The sequence below is a fragment of the Diceros bicornis genome, chromosome 15 (genome assembly GCF_020826845.1).
Source record: "Diceros bicornis minor isolate mBicDic1 chromosome 15, mDicBic1.mat.cur, whole genome shotgun sequence".
NCBI lineage: Eukaryota > Metazoa > Chordata > Mammalia > Perissodactyla > Rhinocerotidae > Diceros > Diceros bicornis.
This window is the reverse complement of record NC_080754.1, coordinates 22,551,163-22,573,778: the sequence shown is the minus strand read 5'-3', so window position 1 is coordinate 22,573,778 and position 22,616 is coordinate 22,551,163. Positions and strand designations below refer to the sequence as shown.

General features: G+C 37.5%; 1 protein-coding gene and 1 long non-coding RNA gene across 4 annotated transcripts in view; one reads left to right on the top strand and one right to left on the bottom strand.

The window, feature by feature from the left end:
- POLQ (DNA polymerase theta) overlaps positions 1-22,616 on the top strand; it is a 108,490-nt gene that overhangs the window by 16,552 nt on the left and 69,322 nt on the right. For all 3 annotated transcript variants that reach the window (XR_009222226.1, XM_058555879.1, XM_058555880.1), the window contains exons 10-12: positions 4,512-4,654; positions 6,084-6,288; positions 6,633-6,775. Coding sequence is in view for 2 of the 3 variants with exons in the window: in XM_058555879.1 (XP_058411862.1) it covers positions 4,512-4,654; positions 6,084-6,288; positions 6,633-6,775 (491 nt within the window). In the remaining variant the exon portion in view is untranslated. The remainder of the gene's footprint in view (positions 1-4,511; positions 4,655-6,083; positions 6,289-6,632; positions 6,776-22,616) is intronic.
- LOC131414764 (uncharacterized) overlaps positions 1-22,616 on the bottom strand; it is a 76,844-nt gene that overhangs the window by 25,970 nt on the left and 28,258 nt on the right. The window lies entirely within an intron of this gene.

The following is a 22,616-nucleotide window of genomic DNA, read 5'->3' as shown; positions in this document are numbered from 1 at the left end:
AGGAGCTTCACATACCATTTTTTTCTCTCTAGATTGGTGCTGGCTCTGAAAACACCTTTTCAGTTTCTTATCTTGTACAGCAAGTAATGATAATATTACCAGCAATCCAACCAAAAGTTTTGTCTTAAGCAATGAGGAAGAGGCTTGTTTGAATTAAATATCAAGATAGCAGCAAATATTATTTCTAACCTGCTGTGTTATTCTGGGTGTGGCTACATTGTTATGAGTCTTCTACATAAAGAATCTTGGGAGGAACATTCTCTGTCACTTCATCTTTCTTCTCTCAGATGTAGTTTATTGACTGCAATATTATACTATATGTCAAATAAACAGGCAAACAGTTCTGTGACTACTCAAAAGAAATTATGTTATTGAAGAGAAAAGACAAAGTCTTAATGGGAATATGGTGGAATATTTTGGGCACAAAAACCTGGGGAGTATACTGAGGAAGTGACTTTTAGAATAACTTGACTTGTCATGTGAAGTCCCCAGATACAGTCGATCCTTATTATTTGTGGATTTCATATTTGTGAATTTGCCCACTAACTAAAATGTATTTATAACCCCCAAATCAGTACTTGTGGGGCTTTCATGGACACGTGCAGGGCAATGAGAAATTTGAGTGTGGAAGCACACGTTCCATGCTGATGTTGAACAAGATGACTCTACCTTCTTGTTTTAGCTTTCATACTGTAAACAATCATCCTTGTCATGGTCTATATAGTGCCACATTTTCACATTTTTGTGCTTTTTGTTGGTGATGTAACTGTTTAAGATGACCCCCAAGCATAGTGCTGAAGTGCTATCTAGTGGTTCCTAAGTGTAAGAAGGCTGTGATGTGCCCTACAGAGAAAATGTGTGTTAGATAAGCTTTGTTTAGCCGTGATAGTACTGTTGGCTATGAGTTCAATGTTAATAAATCAACAATATAGGTTAAATAAGGTGTCTTTAAACAGAAACACACATAAAACCAGATTTTGTGTTGATTGATTAATGAAAATGTGACTAGAGGCTTCAGGGAAGCTAACCCTGTATTTCCCCTAGGAGCAATGGTTCAGTATTCCCTAATTCAGTGTTCATGGTGACTTTATGTACTGTAACTACCAAAAATAACAAGAATCGACTAATTTATGGGTGACTGCATTAGTTAGAATATAAATTCACTGCTATAACAGAAGCCACCATAATAGGTACTTAAACAAAGTAGAAGTTAATTTCTTCTCATATAACAGTACAATAGTAAGTAATCTGAGACTGATATGGTGATTCCACTATCAGGGACCTAGTCTTCTAGTTTATCTTTCCATGTTCAGCAATTTAGTTTCAATCCATGGTGCAAGACGGTTACTCCAGTCTCTGTCGTCACATCTGCATTTCAGCCATCAGGAAGGGGAGATGAGGAATTAAAGGGACATCCTGCCTTAACTTTAAGGGCGCTTCTCAGAAACTGCACATAGTATCTCTCCTCACATACAATGATTTAGTCACATGATTACATTTCCCAACTGCAAAGGAGGCTGGAGAATATAATCTTTAGCTGAGTGGCCATGTACCCAACTAACACTTATGGGTTTTATTAAAGGAAGAATGAGAGAATGGCTATTAGGGGACAACCATCAGTCTCAACCCCAGCAGTAAATGACTCCTCTATCTATAATCTCTGAAGGGCCATTGATCTGCCTCCTTTTTAAGCCCTAAAATTTTTTTTTTTTTTTAGTTTTTTGTTTATTGCAGTAACATTGGTTTATAACATTGTATAAATTTCAGGTGTACATCATTATACTTCTATTTCTGCATAGATTACATCATGTTCACCACACAAATACTAATTACAACCCATCACCACACACATGTGCCGAATTATCCCTTTCGCCCTCCTCCCTCACCCCTTCCCCTCTGGTAACCACCAGTCCAATCTCTGCCCCTATGTGTTTGTTTATTGTTGTTATTATCTACTACTTAATGAAGGAAATCATATGGTATTTGACCTTGTCCCTCTGACTTATTTCACTTTGCATAATACCCTCAATGTCCATCCATGTTGTCACAAATGGCTGGATTTCATTGTTTCTTATGGCTGAGTAGTATTCCATTGTGTATATATAAGCCCTAAAAATTTTGATGATCAAAAAAACTTCCAACTCGTTGGATTTTCCCTACTGTAGACATCAAAGAAGTTTATCCTGCTTCTGTCTTTTACTTTACCTACAAAATATGCAGATTACATGTATGTGTTTAAAAAGAGTGAGGGGAAGAGACTAAGACACTCCCTTCCCATTTCTAACTGCCTCCCTCTGCTCTTCCCCCAACTCTGATTTCTCAGCTGACTCAACTCTGGAGAGTGGAGTGTAAGTTTATTTTACACAGACACTCTTCTTTTAGGGCCAGAGGGTCTTTAAGGTAATGTAGAAGATAAAGTTTTATTTGCCTTGCTAGATTCTTGGCTTGTGCTCATCTGTCTCATAGGGAAGAATAATTGGAAGGTTGGTGCCCTGGTTAATTATCAAGCCTTAAGTCAGATAACATTCAAATAAAACTAAAATATACCACTATACCTTTGTTTCTAAGGTCTTGGAAACTTCTGAGATTTTGATATTCCATAATGCTCCATTTTAGGATGGCATATGATTTGCTCAAAACTTCCAGCAAGTGGGGAATGTGCGGATATAGGGTTTCACATCAACTACGAAGATTTAAATACTTGGTCATGCTTTTGGACTGTGTAGCATCTTTGCAACTTCTGTGCATTTTATACATGATGTTAATATTTCCTGGACAGTTCATGGTGTTTTATTTAGATGACACTTTAATGTCTGTGAATTTCCTGGAACCTTCCAGTGTAGGATGATAGTGCTTTGTGCCAAAATAGTGATTTGTAAGTTAAATAGTTAGTAATAAATGATTTGATTCTAATTGACTTCTCTATCGTGGTGTGCATACCACCTCCCCAGAGAGGTGGGAGCAGGAAACTGGATGTGTGTACTGGCATTAATTTGGGCACTTTCATAAATCTTGATCATCCTGAAAAAGGGTTGTCCATTTTCTTGAAGAATAAATACCTGGAAGAGGTTTAAACAGCCCAAAGTGGCTTTTTACCTTGCTGCTAATGCTAGTTGATCCATTTTCTAGGTAATTTTTTTGTCTTAAGCTGGGCTATTTTGTAGTCATTGCTAGAGCCAGGGGATATATTTTATTTGCCTATTTTTTTTGATGGCATCTATCTTTTTGTCATTATATCTGGGATAAATAACCAATGGTCATCAAGTTTATAGTCCCTTCTCTTTATCCTATTTTGATGCTTAATTTGGCAGTTGGTGTTAGGGAAGCATCATCTGTACCTTCTCTCTGCCTGGAGTGGTTAGTATGTACCACCACAGTGGCACTTGTATTTTTCTTTAATGCGAAAGGCCTTCATTTTGCCTCTTGAACATCTTATTTATCTGCTTCCTTTCCTCTACTATTGGATTGATTTTTGAAAAAAAAATTATGATTTTCTCTAGTCTTAATTGTTATAGTAGTTTATGTTTGTATAAATTGTATATTTGTGTATGTTTTTAATTTATGTGTTTTCACATATTTTTGTTCATTTGATTGTCACAATAACCTAAAGCATTTAGACTAGTGAATGTTATAATGTAATTTCTAGGTATCCATAATTTTTTTTTAATTTATATTCTCATCACGTATAACCAGTAATAATTTGCATTTTCCTTTCTGGTTTTCAAAGTACTTCTGTTACTATTGTTATATACTTAATTATTCAATAATAATAGTTAATTCTGTGGGGAAGGAAGAAAACTTTTCCTCTTAGGTTTTATGGCTAGTGCCTGCAAATTAAACTGACAAATGACAGATTAACAGGAGAAAAGGCATACGTATTTAATTTGACGTTAATATTTTAATTTTTTATGTGCACAGAAGCCTATATAGAAAAGAAATGAAGATCCAAAGAAGTGGTTAGATGCTGGGGGCTTATATACCCTTTTAACAAAGGGTGATAAATTGTGGAGAAGTGACAAGGGAAAGGAAAAGGGGTTTGGGCTTCTAGGGGTGGTAAATTGTGGGAAGGTAAATGTATGCTGGAAACTAACGGAAATTAAGAATTATTTAGTCAAGGTTTGTGCAGACCCATCTTGGTGCTGACTTTCTGTCCCCAGTGATAAAAATTGTTCTCTTGCTATGGGAGATGTGATGGGGAACACCCTAAGAGAAATTTGTGTCCTGCTTCTAGGCAAATAGGGAGAGAGTAAAGAGCTCTGTCTGTGTTTGCCACTTCCCAGTTGCCTTCAGATCAAAATAATCTTTTTGCCAAAGTGGCATATTTTGGTATGGCACTTTCTGATCCCCTTCAATCCAAAGTTCAGAAAATAAAAACATTAGCAATAATTCTATAACAACCACTATCATTTATTATCTCCTTTTAAACAAGTAAGACAATTTAAATTCTCTTTAGCAGGTATCTTATGGAAATGTGTTGGGATTTTGCAAATATATGGTTTTTTTGGTTATAGGTGAGAGTATTTTAGTTTGTAAGAACTCTGAGAAATCAAAAGGCATAGCTCTACTTCAGGGATCGCTAAAACCTGTTCGCAGCTGTCTGCGGAGACGAGAAGGAGAAGAAGTAACTGGGAGCATGATAAGAGCTATTCTGGAGGTGAGAGAGTTCACTACATTACCATTTATACCAGTTTTACTATAATACAATGGCAGAACTTTAGTATGTGAAAAATCTTAGCTTTGTGTTTCTTGAGGAGATTATTTATAGCCTTCCCAAGTCTGAATCTTTTGTATTTTCTGTAGTTATTTTCTGGAGTTTAGTATAGCTAGTGCTGTATCAATCCATTTCAAAATAGTGGATTAAAACCCAAATGCCAGATTTAAAAATTTTTTTAGATATTCTTTATTATTTTCTGAATTAAAAAAAGGTGACAAAAATGAACCCTAGTTTCTCTATCCAGATAATACCTGTTGACATTAAAATAAAATCAAATTACAAATATACGTGATTAGAAGTTTCAAACAATGTGGAAAGATCTAAATTGAAAAATAAAACCTGCTCAGAGTCCTCGAAGGTAACCCCTTTAAGTGTTTCATGTATTCATCCAGAAAAGTTTTCTATTTTTATACTAGCATGCCTTGCTACTGGTTTCAGTGCCACTGCTGGGGATGTTGGCACCTGTGCTCATACCCTTTTTTCCCTTTTAGTTCTCAGTTTGAAAAAACAAAAGAAAGTAATTGATAACATAGAGTTGGTAAAGATGTAGAAAGTAGGTACTCTCATACCCTGATGAAACTCTTTTAGAGGGCAGCTTGGCCATACCTATGAAGATTAAAAAAAAAAAATGCACATAGTTGTTTATCCAGCAGATTCACATCTAGGAATTTTACCTAGGGATGTATTTGTGAAATTACATCAAATTGAATGTACAAGAATGTTTATTATACGACTGTCACTGGTAATAAGAAAAAACTGGAAACAACCAAAATATCACTAATACTAAATAAATCTTGGTAAAACTATGTTTTGTGGTCATTAAAAGGAATGAGATAGCTCTGTTTAGGATGATTTGGTATGTTTCCAATGTAGGTTAAATGAACGAAGGCAAGGAGCAAATTAGTATATATAATAGAATAGTTGTGGGAAAATGATATCCGCAAGACACAACTGACTTCATCTTTTTCTACACCCATTCCCACCCCTCTTCTGGGTGGGAAGTATTCAGTACTAGCATTCCTATATGCCACATATTTCAGAAGGAAGGATGAGAAGAATTAATTTGGTTCATGGCCATGAGCCATTAATACCTCCTTTATAGATGTTGTTAGTTCTCACATTTTGGATAGATAATGATTCATTTATTTTAATTTATGAGAAAATGTTGTATCTACTTTTAAAAAATTTTTTCATGTTGTCAGTAGGTGTTATCTACATTTATAATGAGTGATGATGGAAGAGTTAATAAAGAGTCTCTACATTAAGATGCTGAGAATATTTTAAGAGAACAAAAATCATGACCTTTATATCATGAGGGCCCACATGTCTTGTTAAAAAGTTACAGAAAATTTCAAACCTCTTGTATCAGATAATAGTTGGTGGAGTGGCAAGTACATCACAAGATATGCAGACTTATGCTTCTTGCACATTTTTGGCTGCAAGTATGAAAGAAGGGAAGCAGGGAATTCAGAAAAATCAAGATTCTGTTCAACTTGGAGCAATTGAGGCCTGTGTCATGTGGCTGCTAGAAAATGAATTCATCCAGATTACCGAAGCTAGTGATGGAACAGAAGGTAAATATGACTTCTTAGTTGCAATTTACTCACTTTTTCATCTGTAATGGCTTAGCGTGTATAAGACGCTTAGTAAAAGGAAATTGACTTTTCCTGCAGTATAAAAGGAAACTGATTTTTCAAGCAGTGTATCAACTCATTTTTAGTAAGTCAGTGTTGTGTTCAGCAACCGTCAGACAATTAGCATAGAGCCTGCTAATAAATATCCATGCATTGGGCAAGATTCTGTTCTAAAATTCATCACAGCCCAGAAGGTTAATTACAGAATACAGAAAGATGGTGTTTTGTTTTATTTTATTTTTAACATTTGGTCCTTTATTTCCTGACCCCCATCCCCAAACCAGGAAAGGTGTATCATCCAACACATCTTGGCTCGGCAACTCTTTCTTCTTCACTTGCTCCAACTGATACTTTAGATATTTTTGCTGACCTTCAAAGAGCAATGAAGAGCTTTGTTTTAGAGAATGATCTGCATATTGTCTATCTGGTAAGTTCTGTTTTCTTCACTATTATATTTGTGAAAATGGAGAGAAAATACGTATATAGAATCCTGAACATCAAAGATACCTAAGGGAACATGTTGTCTGTTTTCCTTGACTAGGGTAGTAGTGTTGAGAATAGAGAAGAGGTAAGAAGAGAACTGTTTTAAAGTAATAAGCCAAATGTTCTAGTGACCTTTTAATCTATTTGCCTGCTTATCTATTTTCTCCAACTTCCTTTTAAAAAGGATTTGAGGTGGTTTATAAAAAACATGTATTTTTTGGGGCCGGCCCCGTGGCTTAGCGGTTAAGTGCGCATACTCCGCTACTGGCGGCCCGGGTTTGGATCCTGGGCGCACACCGACGCACGGCTTCTCCGGCCATGCTGAGGCCGCGTCCCACATATAGCAACTGGAAGGATGTGCAACTATGACGTACAACTATCTACTGGGGCTTTGCGGAAAAAAAAGGAGGAGGATCGGCAATAGATGTTAGCTCAGAGCCAGTCTTCCTCAGCAAAAAGAGGAGGATTAGCACGGATATTAGCTCAGGGCTGATCTTCCTCACAAAAAAAAAATAAAAAAAAACCCATGTATTTTACAATATATAAGAGAACAGCAAAGGACAATGAGCTATCAGGAAATTAAAGATAAGATCATAATGTAAAACTCAAGCAAAGGTTGGTACATAAACATGCATGCCATTAAGTCATGTACAGTTGCTGTGGCCAACTTTTGTTCTGGGCTTTCTAGCAACTACAGCAAAGAGGAAAGCTTGATTAGTCTCAAAATTCATAAGATAAAAAACAGAAGAATTAGGAAAAGCATTGCATTTTATTGCCTAAGAGAAAGTTAGTCCTAAAAAGACGCTATGAGACTTATAATCTCTATAATAAATGCAGTAAAGAATTTTAAAAGTTTGTTTACATTAGACAATCTTTTACAAATATTATTTCTTATAACAAAGATTTTTATAAGAATTGGATAAGATGGAGTTTGAGATCATATTCTCTGGCAAGAACCTGGCCAGAGACACTTTATTTTGTCAATTAAGAGCAGATGTGGGGAGTGAGGTAAGCAAGATGGCGGAATAGGAGGTCCCTAGCTCTAGTCCTCATTACAATACAGATTAGCAACTATTCACAGACAAGAATGCCTTTTTAAAAATCCCAGAACCTGGTGTTGAGGTTGAAAAACTTTCTTGGAGCACAAAAACTGAGAAAAGCCACATTAGAAGGCTAAGAGCAGTGGTTTTACTTTGACTGCATTGCCCCTCCCCCAAGCTGGCACAGTGCCACACTGAGAGGGATCCCCTGGGCCTACAGTTTCTTCAGTAGGGAAAAGAGAGCCCGAGGTGGACATCCAGCCTCCCTAGCATTCCCCAGGAAGCCCACTTCTGTCTCGCCTCATGGGAACACTGGGGGAATTGGCAAGGCTGGAACACCTGAGACCTACTAGGAACAGATAACGGGGGTGGGGCTCATTGATTAGTGTGTTGATCCTCGTGGTGGCACTATATCCCTCCCAGCCACCTCAGATCACAGAGCCCAGCAAGTAGCTCCACCCACGCATGGCACCAGATTGACGGCCCCATCTGGCCAGGAAGCAGGGTGAGCAGATCTCAGCCTGCAGCCCTGCCAGACCAGGGAGCCTGACTGTGACACATCCTGGAGTACTGCATGATAACAGACCTCATCCTGTGGCCCCACCCAAGGGAGGACAGCTTCTGGCCACACCTGAATGTGGAGTCCAACTAATAGCACCACCTAGTCAGGGAGTATTGTGGTCCTGCCTGACCAGAGAGCCCAGGCAGTGGCCCCACCCAACTGGAGAGCTCAGCCAGTGAACCTGCCTGACTGTGGAGCTCAGCCAATGGCCACGCCTATCCACGGAGCCCAGCTAGCAGTCCCACCTGACCAAGCAGCCCTGGCAGCAGTCTTGCCTGAAGGCAGAGCTGAGCCAGTGGCCCCACCCAACCAAGGACCCTGGCAGCAAGCCCTACCTGCCCTTCTGTAGACTCTACCAGCTGGCCCTTGGAAAACCCCAGGCTGGGCTGACTATGAAGGTCTTTCCCTACCGAAGCAAACCTGTAAGGACTGGAACAGGTGACCACTTCTTCAGATGCACAGACATCAATGCAAGGATACAAGAATAATGAAGAGTCAGGGCAACTAAGAATTTAGGATAATCCACTTAATGAGTTCAGTGAACTACAGGAAAACACAGGTAGGCAATTAAACAATATTAGGAAAACAATCCATGAACAGAATGAGAAGTTTAACAAAGAAATAGAAACCATTAAACAAACAAACAGAAATCTCACAGCTGAAGAATACGACTGATATGAAAAATTGAATAGAGAGCTTCAAAAGCAGACTCAGTCAAGCAGAAGAATCAGTGAACTCAAAGTTAGGTCATTTGAAATTATACATTCAGAGCAACAAAAATAAAAGAATGAAAAAGAGTCAAAAAAGCCTCCAAGACTGAGGAGACACTGTCAAGCAAAATAATATATGTGTTATTGAAGTCCAAGATGGAGAAGAGAGAGAAAATGGCAGAAAGTCTATTTAAAGAAATATTGGCTAAAAACATCCCAAATATGGGGAGAGATATGGACATCTAGGTACATGAAGCTAAACAGATACAGTTCAGAGAGGACTTCATCCAGACACATTATATTATCAAATTGTCAAGAATCAAAGAATCAGAGAATTTTGAAAGCAGCTAGAGAAAAGATCCTCATAATATACAAGGAAACCCTCATAAGGTATCAGTGGATTTCTCAGGAGAAACTTTGCAAGCCTGGAGGGAGAGAATGGTATGATATATTCAAAATATTGAAAGAAAAAAAACTGTCAACCAAGAATACTGTACTTGGTAGTGCTGTCCTTCAGAACTGAGGGAGAGATAAAGACTTTACCAAACAAAAGCTGAGGAAGTTCATCATCACTAGATGTGCATTATAAGAAATACTAAAGGGGGTTCTTCAAGCTGAAATGAAAGGATGTTAATTAACAATATAAAAAAAATATAAGTGTACAAAACTGACTGGTAAAGGTAAATTTATAGTCAAATTCAGAATTCTGAATGTGATGGTGGTATGTAAATCACTTAACTCTATACAAAAGTTAAAGTCAGATGTTAAAAATAATTTTAACTACAACAGTTGGTTAATGGATACACAATATAAAAAGATATAAATTGTAACATCAGTAACCTAAAATGTGAGGAGGTAGAGAAGTAAAAGTACAGAGTTTTTGTATGAAATTGGAGTTATCAGCTTAAGATAGGATGTTGTAACTATATATACAATGGAACGTCATTTAGCCATAAAAAAGAAGGAAATCTTGCCATTTGTGACAACATGGATTAACCGGGAAGGCATTATGCTAAGTGTAGTAAGCCAAAGACAAAGACAGATATTGTATGGTATCACTCATATGTGGAATCTGAAAAAGTCAAACTCAGAGTAGAATGGTGGTTGTCAGGGTCTGGGTATAGGAGACATGGGGAGATGTTGGTCATAGGGTACAAACTTTCAGTTATAAGATTAATAAGTTCTGAGTATCTAATGTACAGAATGGTGACTATAGCTGATAATACTATATTATATACTTGGAATTACTTAGTAAATCTCATGTTTTCACCACACAAAATGGTAACTATGTGAGGTGATGGATGTGTTAATTAACTTGATTGTGGTAATCACTTTACAATGAATATGTATATCAAATCATCATATTGTACACCTTAAAGATATATAGTTTCATTTGTCAATTATACCTTAATAAAGCTGGAGAGGGGAAAGGAGCAGATGCATGTGTTTTGATAAGCAAGTGAGTGGAGGGTAAAATTGAAATTCTCTTAAGAATTAGGAAGGCTTAGCAAGAAATGTATTTCAATAAAAAAATACCAAATAGGTGAGCAGAGGGGAAATGTCTGGACAGGGCCATTTTTTTTTTCTTCTAGTGCACATGTGCAATATATTGGTGATAATGTGCTCAAAGTTCAGTGCCCGAGAATGTGACTAGGAAGAATTTCAAAGGTGGTCTTATTATTATCTGCCATCACCTTAAAAATAAGTCTCATTTATTAAACAGTGGCTAAGATTAATGAGCTCTAGGGTCAGACTGCCAGTATACGTCCATAAAAATTAGATTGAATGCGAGGTACTAAAATAATTGCTGATGGAATGTGTGAGTGAGACAACTGTAAAAGCTCTGGAAAAAGTTATAAAAGTCTATATGGGAAAAAACTAAAGGTTATTGCTCAGAGATTATTTTGCAGTTATCTTTAATATCTAACTTCACTTTACCAAAACAGAAATTGGATTTCCTAGACAATGTATTGTGGGTATGGTTTACATAAGAAAGCAATGGTAAATTCTAATCAACAGACTCACATCACACTCGATAGAAAAGGCCTTGACCTTAGCTCCAAATATTGTCAAGTTAATATACATTTATGTTTTAAGTTAAATCAAACATTTATCGTTTGCATGGACTATTTTATTTTTTGAATATTTAAAACACTTATGTGATTCAAAGTCAGAACTATATCAAAAGGAATACTCAGTGAAGTCTGACACCCATAGCTGTCCCCTGCATGCCATTTCCATCCACCTTCGTAGATAACTATTTTCATTACTTTTTGGTGTTCTCTCTTTTCTGTTTCATTTTATGAATATTAGCAAGCTCTTATAGATATTCTTACTTTACCTGCTTTCTTATTACAGAGGATAGTATGCTACATACATTATTTTGTACCTTCTGTTTTTTCTTAATGATATATCTTGGAAATCATTCTGTATCAGTTCATGGAGATTTTTTATTCTGTTTTATATCTGTGTAACTCCATTTCCTGTGTGGATATACTATTGTTTATTCAAACAGTTCTCTGTTGATGGACATTTGGGTTGTTTCCAATATTTTGTTATGGCAAACGATGCTGCAGTAATAACTTAGGTGCATGTATTGTTTAATTTTGATAGAGGTGTATCTTTAGGAAAGACTCCCAGAAGTGCAATTGCTGGGTAAAGTGTAAAGGCGTATGTGATTTTGGTTTTGCACAATTGCCTTCTATAGAGTTTGTATTATTTTCCAGTTTTACCAGTGCTATATGAGAGTGATTATTTTTCCACAACTTCTTGAATAGAACACATTGTCAAGCTTTTATATATGTATAAAATATATATATTTATATATATATTTTGGTGAGGAAGATAGGCCCTGAGCTAACATCTGTTGCCAATCTTCCTCTCTTTGCTTGAGTAAGATTGTCACTGAGCTAACATCTGTGCCGATATTCCTCTATTTTGTATGTGGGATGCCCCCACAGCATGGCTTTTTGAGCGGTGTGTAGGTCCGTGCCTGGAATCTGAACCCATGAACCCCGGGCCGCCGAAGCAGAGTGTGCAAACTTAACCACTATGCCACCAGGCCAGCCCCTAGCTTTTGTATTTTTCAGTGTAGTTTTAATTTATATTTTTTTATTATGAATATATTTGAACATTTTTTCCATGTGTTTAAGGGCACTGTGCTTTTTTTTTTTCTTCTTTGAATCGTCCTTGTCTTTTGCTCATTTTTCTATTGTGTTTTTGGTCTTTTTCTTAAGTTTTAAATGTTCTTTTATATATTAGGATGAGTAGTGCTTTGTGGTGTGAGTTGAAAGTATTTTTCTCCTAGTTTTTCACTTGGCTTTTGTCTTTATTTATTGTGTGTTTTGTCTAGCATTTTTTTAACAATGTAGCTGAATTTATGAACTTGTGAGAAATGCTTTTCTTGCTGTGAGATTGTAAGGGAATTCTCTCACATTTTCTTCAAGTAATTGTATGATTATAGTCCCCCTCTTTTGAGCTCTGTTCCATTTGGAGTTTATTCTGGTATATAGTTCTTCAATTTTATCTTTTTTTCATGCTGACTATCTGTAGTTACCGCTTCATTTATTAAAAGGTTCATTTACACATAATGACTGAAGATTTTTCTTTGGCTTTTATCTTTTAACTTTTTTCTCCAACTTTTATCTTATATACTGATTTGCTTTTGTGTTTGGATATATTTTTAATTTCTATTTGTGGTTGGGTATATTTCTGTTTCATTTGTTGATCTCACAACAGACCTATTTACCAATTTGTACACTAGTACCTGTTTTAATTAAAGGCTTTTATTGTCTGTTTTATCTTGTAGGACTAGTTTCCTTCATTGCTCTCCTTTTTGAATGTTCACAGGTATTCTTGCTTGCTTACCTTTTAATATAATGCTTAGTGTTAACTTGGTATTTTCACTGATATTGTTAAATTTATACATTAATATGGAGGAGAACTGACTGACATCCTTCTTTTTTAAGTTGATTGGTTTTATTTATGAGAAAGGATGTCTCTCTATTTCTTTATGTCTATTTTTGGGCTTTCAAGAGTGTTCTGAAAATTTTCTCATGGGGAATTTGAGTATTTTTTTAATAGCTTTGTTGCAATACAATTCACATAGCAAACGATTTAAAGTATACAAGTCAATGATTTTTAGTATGTTCAGAGTTGTGCAGTCATCACCAATATCTAATTTCAGAACATTTTGATCACCCCAAAATGAATCCATTAGCCATGGATCCTGTATCCTGTATCTGTTAGCAGTCACTCCCCATTTTCCTTCAACCTCATCCTCCTATAGCCCTGAGCAACCACTAATGCACTAATGTGCTTTCTGTTTCTACAGACTTTCCTATTCTGGAAATTTCATATAAATGGAATCATATAATATGTGGTCTTTTATGACTGGTTTCTTTTACTTAGTATAATGTTTTCAAGGTTTATCTATGTTATGGCATGTAACAGTTTTTAAGTCCTTTATATTGCAGAATAATATTCCATTGTATTGATATACTTCCTCTTTATCCATTCATCAATTGATGGACATTTGGTGTGTTTTTACTTTTTTTTTTTTTTTTTTTTTTTTTTTTTTTTTTTTTTTTTTTTGTGAGGAGATCAGCCCTGAGCTAACATCCGCCAATCCTCCTCTTTTTTCGCTGAGGAAGACGGCCCTGGGCTAACATCGGTGCCCATCTTCCTCCACTTTACATGGGACGCCGCCACAGCATGGCCCACCAAGCAGTGCGTCGGTGCGCGCCCGGGATCCGAACCAGCGAACCCCGGGCCGCCGCGGCGGAGTGCGCGCACTTAACCGCTTGCGCCACCGGGCCGGCCCCTGGTGTGTTTTTACTTTTTGGCTCTTATGAATAATGCTGCTGTGAGCAGTCGTGTACAAGTTTTTGCATGGACATATGTTTTGAATTCTCTTGGATATATCCCTTGGAGTACAATTGCTGGATCATATGGTAACTCTATTTTTAACATTTTGAGGAGCTTCCAAACGCCTCAGAAGCAGCTGCATAATTTTACATTCCCACCAGCAATGTACAAGGGTTCCTATTCCTCCACATCCTCTCCAATGCTTCTTTTTATCTTTTTAAATATATCCTTATGGGTGCAAAGTGCTATCTCATTATAGTTGGGATTTGCATTTCCCTAACGGCTAATGATGTTAAGCATTTTTTCATGTGTTTATTGACCACATGAATATCTTCCTTAGGAAAATATGTATTCAGATTCTTTTCTCATTTTTAAATTGGGTTATTTATCATTTTATTATTGAGTTGTAAGTGTTCTTTATGTCTTCTAGATACAAGTGTCTTATCAGATATATCATTTGCAAATATTTTCTCCCATTCTGTGAGTTGTCCTCACATTTTTGATTATGTCTTTTGAAGCACAAAAGTTTTTTGTTTTAATGATGTTCGATTTATCAAATTTTTTTGTCTCATATCTAAGAATCTATTGTGTAACCCAATGTCACAAAGATTTATTCATATGTTTTCTTCTAAGACTTTTATGGTTTTAGCTCTTACATTTAGATGTATGATCCACTTTGATTTTTGTGACTGATGTAAGGTAGGGATCTAACTTCATTCCTTTGCACGCACGTATCCAGATGTCCCAGCACCATTTGTTCAAAATCCATTGAATTGTCTTGAAATCCTTGTCAAAAATCAATTGACCATAAATGTGAGGGTTTATTTCTGGACTTTCAACTCTATTTCATTGATCTGTATGTTTATCCTTATGCTGGTACCCTAGTGTGGTTTTGATTACTGTACCTTGGAAGTAAGTTTTGAAATCGGAAAATGTGAGCCCTCTAACTTTGTTCTTCTTTTTGAAAATATTTAGTTTATTTTATTTATTTATTTTTTTATTGCAGTAACATTGGTTTATAACATTATATACATTTCAGGTGTACATAATTATACTTCTATTTCTGCATAGATTACATCACGTTCACCACCCAAAGACCAATTACAGTCCATCACCACACACATGTGCCTAATTATCCCTTTTGCCCTCCTCCATCCCCTCTTCCCCTCTGGTAACCACCAATCCAAGCTCTGTCTCTGTGTGTTTGTTTGTTGTTGTTTTTATCTTCTACTTATGATACTTATGAGTGAGATCATATGATATTTGACCTTCTCCCTCTGACTTTTTTGTCTTAGCATAATACCCTCAGTGTCCATCCATGTTGTCACAAATGGATGGATTTCATTGTTTCTTATGGCTGAGTAGTATTCCATTGTGTATATATACCACATCTTCTTTATCCATTTTTCCCTTGATGGGCACTTAGGTTGCATCCAAGTCTTGGCTGTTGTGAATAATGCTGCAGTGAACATAGGAGTGCATGTATCTTTATGCATTGGTGTTTTCATGTTCTTTGGATAAACACCCAGCAGTGGAATAGCTGGATCGTATGGTAGTTCTATTCTTAATTTTTTGGGGAATCTCCATACTGTCTTCCCTAGTGGCTGCAGCAGTGTGTGTGAGAGTTCCCTTCTCTCCACATCCTCTGCAACAATTGTTGTTTCCTGTCTTATTAATTATAGCCATTCTGACAGGAGTGAGGTGATATCTCATTGTAGTTTTGATTTGCATTTCCCTGATAGTTAATGATGTTGAACATCTTTTCCTGTGTCTGTTGGCCATCTGTATATCTTCTTTGGAGAAATGTCTGTTCAGGTCTTTTGTCCATTTTTTAATTGGGTTGTTAGTTTTTTGTTGTTGAGATGTATGAGTTCTTTATATATTTTGGATATTAACCCCTTATCAGATATGTGGTTTGCAAATATCTTCTCCCAATTGTTAGGTTGTCTTTTCGTTTTGTTGTTGGTTTCCTTTGCTGTGAAGAAGCTTTTTAGTTTGATGTAGTCCCATTTGTTTATTTTTTCTATTGTTTCCCTTGCCCGGTCAGACATGGTACTTGAAAATATATTGCTAAGGCCAATGTCAGAGAGCATACTGCCTATGTTTTCTTCTAGAATTTTCATGGTTTCAGGTCTTACATTCAAGTTTTTAATCCATTTTGAGTTAATTTTTGTGTATAGTGTAAGATAATGGTCAGCTTTCATTTCTTTTGTATGTGGCTGTCCAGTTTTCCCATCACTGTTTATTGAAGAGACTTTCCTTTCCCCATTGTGTGTTCTTAGCTCCCTTGTCAAAAATTAGCTGTCCATAGATGTGTGGGTTTATTTCTGGGCTCTCAATTCTGTTCCATTGATCTGTGTGTCTGTTTTTGTGCCAGTACCATGCTGTTTTGGTTACTATAGCTTTGTAGTAAATTTTGAAATCAGGGAGTGTGATACCTCCAGCTTTGTTCTTTTTTCTCAGGATTCCTTTGGCTATTCAGGGTATTTTGTTGTTCCATGTAAATTTTAGGATTCTTTGTTCTATTTCTGTGAAAAATGTTGTTGAAACTTTGATAGGGATTGCACTGAATCTATAGATTGCTTTAGGAAGTATGGACATGTTAACTATGTTAATTCTTCCAATCCAAGAGCACGGAATATCTTTCCATTTCTTTGTGTCTTCTTCAGTTTCTTTCAGCAGTGTTTTATAATTTTCAGTGTACAGATATTTCACCTCTTTGGTAACCTTTATCCTAGGTGTTTTATTCTTTTTGTTGCAATTGTAAATGGGATTGTATTCTTAATTTCTCTTTCTGCTACTTCATTTTTAGTGTATAGAAATGCAGCTGATTTTTGTATGTTGATTTTGTATCCTGCAACTTTACCATATTCATTTATTATTTCTAAAAGTTTTTTGGTGGATTCCTTAGGGTTTTCTATATATAAACTCATATCATCTGCAAATAGTGACAGTTTCACTTCTTCCTTTCTGATTTGGATCCCTTTTATTTCTTTTTCTTGCCTGATTGCTCTGGATAGGACTTCTAATACTATGTTAAATAGGAGTGGTGAAAGTGGGCATCCTTGTCTGGTTCCTATTCTTAGAGGGATAGCTTTCAGCTTTTCACCACTGAGAATGATATTAGCTGTGGGTTTGTCATATATGGCCTTTATTATGTTGAGGTACTTTCCTTCTATACCCATTTTATTCAGAGTTTTTGTCATGAGTGGATGCTGTATCTTGTCAAATGCGTTCTCTGCATCTATTGAGATGATCATGTGATTTTTATCCTTCATTTTGTTAGTGTGGGGTATCTCGTTGATTGATTTGCAGATGTTGAGCCATCCCTGCATCCCTGGAATAAATCCCACTTGATCATGGTGTATGATCTTTTTTGTGTGTGTGTGTGTGTGTGTGTGTGTGTGAGGAAGACCAGCCCTGAGCTAACATCCAATGCGAATACTCCTGTTTTTTTGTTTTTTTTTTTTTTTGCTGAGGAAGACTGGCCCTGGTCTAACATCCGTGCCCATCTTCCTCTACTTTATATGGGACGCCGCCACAGCATGGCTTAACAAGCAGTGTGTTGGTGCACACCCGGGGTGCGACCGCCACAGTGGAGCACACGCACTTAACTGCTTGCGCCATTGGGCTGGCCCCTGTGTGATCTTTTTAATGTATTGTTGTATTCAATTTGCTAGTATTTTATTGAGGATTTTTGCATTGATGTTCATCAGTGATATTGACCTGTAATTTTTTTGTGTGTTGTCCTTGTCTGGTTTTGGTATCAGGGTAATGTTGGCCTCATAGAATGAGTTAGGAACTTCTCATACTCTTCAATTTTTTGGAAGAGTTTGAGAAGGATAGGCATTAAGTCAGTCTACTTTGAATGTTTGGTAGAATTCACCAGGGAAGCCATCTGGGTCTGGACTTTTAATTTTTGGGAGGTTTTTGATTACTGTTTTGATCTCCTTACTGGCAGTTGGTGTATTCAAATTCTCTGTTTCTTCTTGATTCAATTTTGGAAGGTTGTATGATTCTAAGAATTTATCCATTTCTTCTAGATTACCCAATTTGTTGGCATACAGCTTTTCGTAGAATTCTCTTATAATCTTTTGTATTTCTGAGGTGTATGTTGTAATTTCTCCTGTTTCATTTCTGATTTTATTTATTTGAGGCTTCTCTCTTTTTTTCTTGGTGAGTCTAGCTAAAGGTTTGTCAATTTCTATCTTTTCAAAGAACCAGATCTTAGTTTCATTGATTTATTTTGCTATTTTTTTTTAGTCTCTATTTCATTTATTTCTGCTTTTTATTTCTGCTTTTTATTTTTTCCATCCTTCTACTGATTTGGGGCTTTGTTTGTTCTTCTTTTTCCATTTACTTTAAGTGCACTGTTAGATTGTTTATTTGAGATTTTTCTTATTTGTTGAGCTAGGCCTGTATTGCTATAAACTTCTCTCTTAGAACCACTTTTGCCATTTGCCATAAATTCTGACGTGTCGTATTTTCATTTTCATTTGTCTCCAGTATTTTTTGATTTCTCCTTTGATTTTTTCATTGACCCAATCGTTGTTCAGTAGCATTTTGTTTGATCTCCACATATTTGTGGCTTTTCTGATTCTCTTCCTATAGTTGATTTCTAATTTCATACTGTTGTGGTCAGAAAAGATACTTGGTATTATTTCAGTCTTCTTAAATTTATGGAGACTTGTTTTGTGGCCTAATATGTGATCAATCCTGGAGAATGTTCCATGTGCATTTGAAAGGAAGATGTATTCTTTGGATGGAGTGTGCTGTATATATCTACTAAGCCCGTCTGGTCTAGTGTGTCATTTCAGGCCAATATTTTCTTATTGATCTTCTGTTTGGATGATCCATCCATTGGTGTAAGTGGAGTGTTAAAGTCCCCTAGTATTATTGTGTTACTGTCTATTTTTCCTTTTATGTCTGTTAATAATTGCTTTATATATTTAGGTGCTCCTATGTTGTGTGCGTAGCTATCTACAAGTGTTATATCCTCTTGTTGGATTGTTCCCTTGATCATTGTGTAGTGCCCTTCTTTGTCTCTTGTTACAGTTTAGTTTTAAAGTCTATTTTGTCTGCTGTAAGTATTGCTACGCAGCTTTCTTTTCATTGCCATTTGCATTTGCCATTTTCCATCCCTTCACTTTCAGTTTGTGAGTGTCTTTAGGTTTGAAATGTGTCTCTTGTATGCAGCATATATATGGGTCTTGTTTTTTTTAATCCAATTAGCAACTCTGTGCCTTTTTATTGGAGCATTTAGTCTATTGACATTTAAAGTTTGATAAGTATGTACTTACTCCCATTTTTTAATTTTTTTTCTCAGTGTTTTAGTAGTTCTTTTCTGTTCCTTTCTTCTTCTCTTGCTCTCTTCCCTTGTGGTTTGATGGCTTTCTGTAGCATTATGTTTGGGTTCCTTTCTCTTAGTTTTTTGTCTATTTATTGTAGGTTTTTGGTTTGAGATTACCATGAGGTTCATGTATAATAACCTACGTATATACCAATCTATATTAAGTTGATGGTCTCTTTAATTCGACCTCTTTCTAAAAGCTCTACTCTTTTACTCCCCTCCTCCCACATTTTATGTTTTTGATATCGTATCTAACCTCTTTTTTTCTGCGTTTGTATCTGTTATCCTCTTATCATGGAAATAGATGATTTCTTCCTGTTTGTGGGCTTCTGTTTCCCCCTTAAATAAGTTCCTTTAGCATTTCTTGTAGGAAAAGTTTCTTGGTGATGAACTCCTTTAATTTTTGCTTGTCTTGGAGACTATCTCTCCTTCCATTCTGAATGATAACCTTGCCAGGTAGAGTTCTTGGCTGTAGGTTTTTTCCTTTTAGCACTTTAAATGTATCGTGCACTCTCTTTTAGCCTGTAAGTTTTCTGCTGAGAAGTCAGCTGATAGCCTTATGGGGTTTCCTTTGTATGTAACTTGTTGCCTTTCTCTTGCGGCTTTTAGGATTCTCTCTTTATCTTTAATTCTGGACATTTTAATTATGGTGTGTCTTGGCGTGGGCCTCTTTGGGTTTATATTTTTTGCTGCTCTCTGTGCTTCCTGTACCTGGATGCCTGTTTCCTTCATTAGGTTGGGAAAGTTTTCACCTATTATTTCTTCAAATAGATTCTCTGCCTCTTTGTCTCTTTCTTCTCCTTCTGGGACACCTATAACATGGATGTTAGTGCACTTGATGTTGTCCCAGAGGTCCCTTAGACTCTCCTCACTCTTATTAATTCTTTTTTCTTTTATCTGTTCAGCTTGGGTGATTTCCTCTAGTCTTTCATCCAGCTCACTGATCTGTTCTTCTGTATCATCCACTCTGCTTTTGAGTCCCTCTAGTGAATTTATCATTTCTAGTATTCTTCATTTCTGATTGGTTCTTTTTGATATTTTCCATTTCTTTGTTGACATTCTCACTGGGTTCATCCATTCTTCTCCCAAGATCAGTGAGCATCCTAGTGACTCTTTGTTTGAACTCTTTGTCAGGTAGATTGCTCATTTCTGTTGCATTTGGTTGTTTTCTGGGGTTTTGTCCTGTTCCGTTACTTGGAACGTATTCCTTTGCCTCCACGTTTTGCTTCTTTCTCCGTGCTTGTATCTATGTATTAGGTAGGTCAGCTATGTCCCTAATCTTGGAGAGGTGACCTTATGTAAGTGATGCCTTATGAGGCACAGCAGTGTGCTTCCCTCTCGTCGGCAGTTGCAAACGTTCCAGGAGTGACCCCCATATGGGCTATGTGTGTCCCTCTGCTGTGACAGGGTTGCTCTTGCTGTAGGTGCCCAGAGAGGCTAAGCTGTCCTCGCGGCTGGCTGGTTGTAATGCTCAGCTGCATGTGGTTGTTGTGGACCCTTCAGTCACTTGATCGGGTGTGGGGAGCCCCAGCACAGTTGGCTGCAAGGTCTAATAGCACATTCCTGTTGCAGTTTTTCTGTTAAGTGAGTAGGCCCTCAGCATTGCTGGTTGTTGGGCTCAGGGGTTTACAATTGCTATAGGCCTCTGGACTATAAGGTTCTTGTCAGCTCTCTGAGGATTACCACTGGGTGGGGCTGGCCCCGGGCATGGGAGCACCCAATTGTTTCAGGCTTTGGAAGGTGGGGCTGATCTCCTATGTTTGAGAAGCTGTTTGAGAAGCACAAGCCTTCCAGCTGGCAAAACCCACCGCCCACACAGCCACACACACCGTCAACACAGTCCTGTCCCATGCGCATGCCCCGACCCCCTGAAGCAGACACAGTTGCCCCACAGCAGAGGCCCCACACACTCCACCTGCTCCTTGTGCACGTTCTGCCTCACAGAGGTGGACCTACTTGCATGGCTGTAGAGAATCCAGGCACCTAGCCTATGCAGGCCCACAAGTTGCCTGAGGGCTTGTTGTTGCCTGGGGCCATTCCCTAGGGCAGGCTGCTTGCCTTGGCTGAGCTGGATTAATGTGGTGCTCTAGTGGGTGGGGTAGACTCTAGGCTAGCAGGCCAGGGGGAGAACTCTAATGGCATCTGCTACCGTCTGTGTCAGCATGCTAGGTCATAACAGTGGCTGCCACCAGTGTCTTAGTCCCTGGAGAAGTCTCACTGAGATGCACCCAGAACCTATCAGGTGAGTCTCTTTTCACCAAAGGATGGTGCACCTTTCCTTCTGGTGATTTTAGGTTGTTTTCCGAAACGAGGGAGTTTGTGCATGGGCCCTTTAAGAGCCAGCTTTAATTTCCTTATGCCCTAGCTTTTCTGGGGGTATTCCCCATCGTTGTTAGTAGCCAGCAAAGCCAGATGTTATTACACTCGTCTCAGTTGTGCTGGGTCCAAAAATGCTTGTAGTGGCAATGCTTCCTGGCTCAGGTCCCTCACTCCTCCAGGGAAGGCTGCATACCTTTGGATTGCTCCCAGGCGCCCGTGAAGCCCTGCAGCTTGTGAAGGTGGCTTTTTTCCTCTCCAGAAGGGAGTTTCTGCCTCTTCTACCTCAGCCAGAACTGTCATTTGTTGCAGGGGTTCCTCTTATCCAGTTTTCAGTTCTCTCTCAGGGGTAGTTGTTCCAAGAATAGTTGTAGGTCTGTTGTGTCCATGGGAGGAGGTGAGTTCAGAGTCCACCTACACTGCCATCTTGACTTCCTCTCCCTGAAAATTTTTTGACTATTCTGGGTCCCGTGCATTTCCTTATGAATTTTAGGATCAGATTGTCAGTTTCTGCAAAGAAGCCAGGTGGATCTTGATAGAGATTGTGTTGAGTCTGTAGGTCAATTTGGGGAATATTGTCATCTTAAAAATATTGTCTTCCACAATCTAGAAGAAATGGATAAATTCTTAGATTCATACAACCTCACAAAACTAAATCAAGACGAAATAGAGAATCTGAATAGATAAATCACAAGTAAAGAGATTGAAACAGTAAGCAAAAACCTCCCAAAAAGTAAAAGTCCAGGACCAGATGGCTTCTCTGGAGAATTCTACCAAACGTTCAGAGAAGATTTAATACCTATCCTTCTCAAACTAATCCAAAAAATAAAGGAAGGTGGAACACGTCCTAACACATTCTACAAGGTCAACATAACCCTGATACCAAAGCCAGAGGAGGACAATACAAAGAAGGAAAGTTACAGGCCAATATCGCTGGTGAA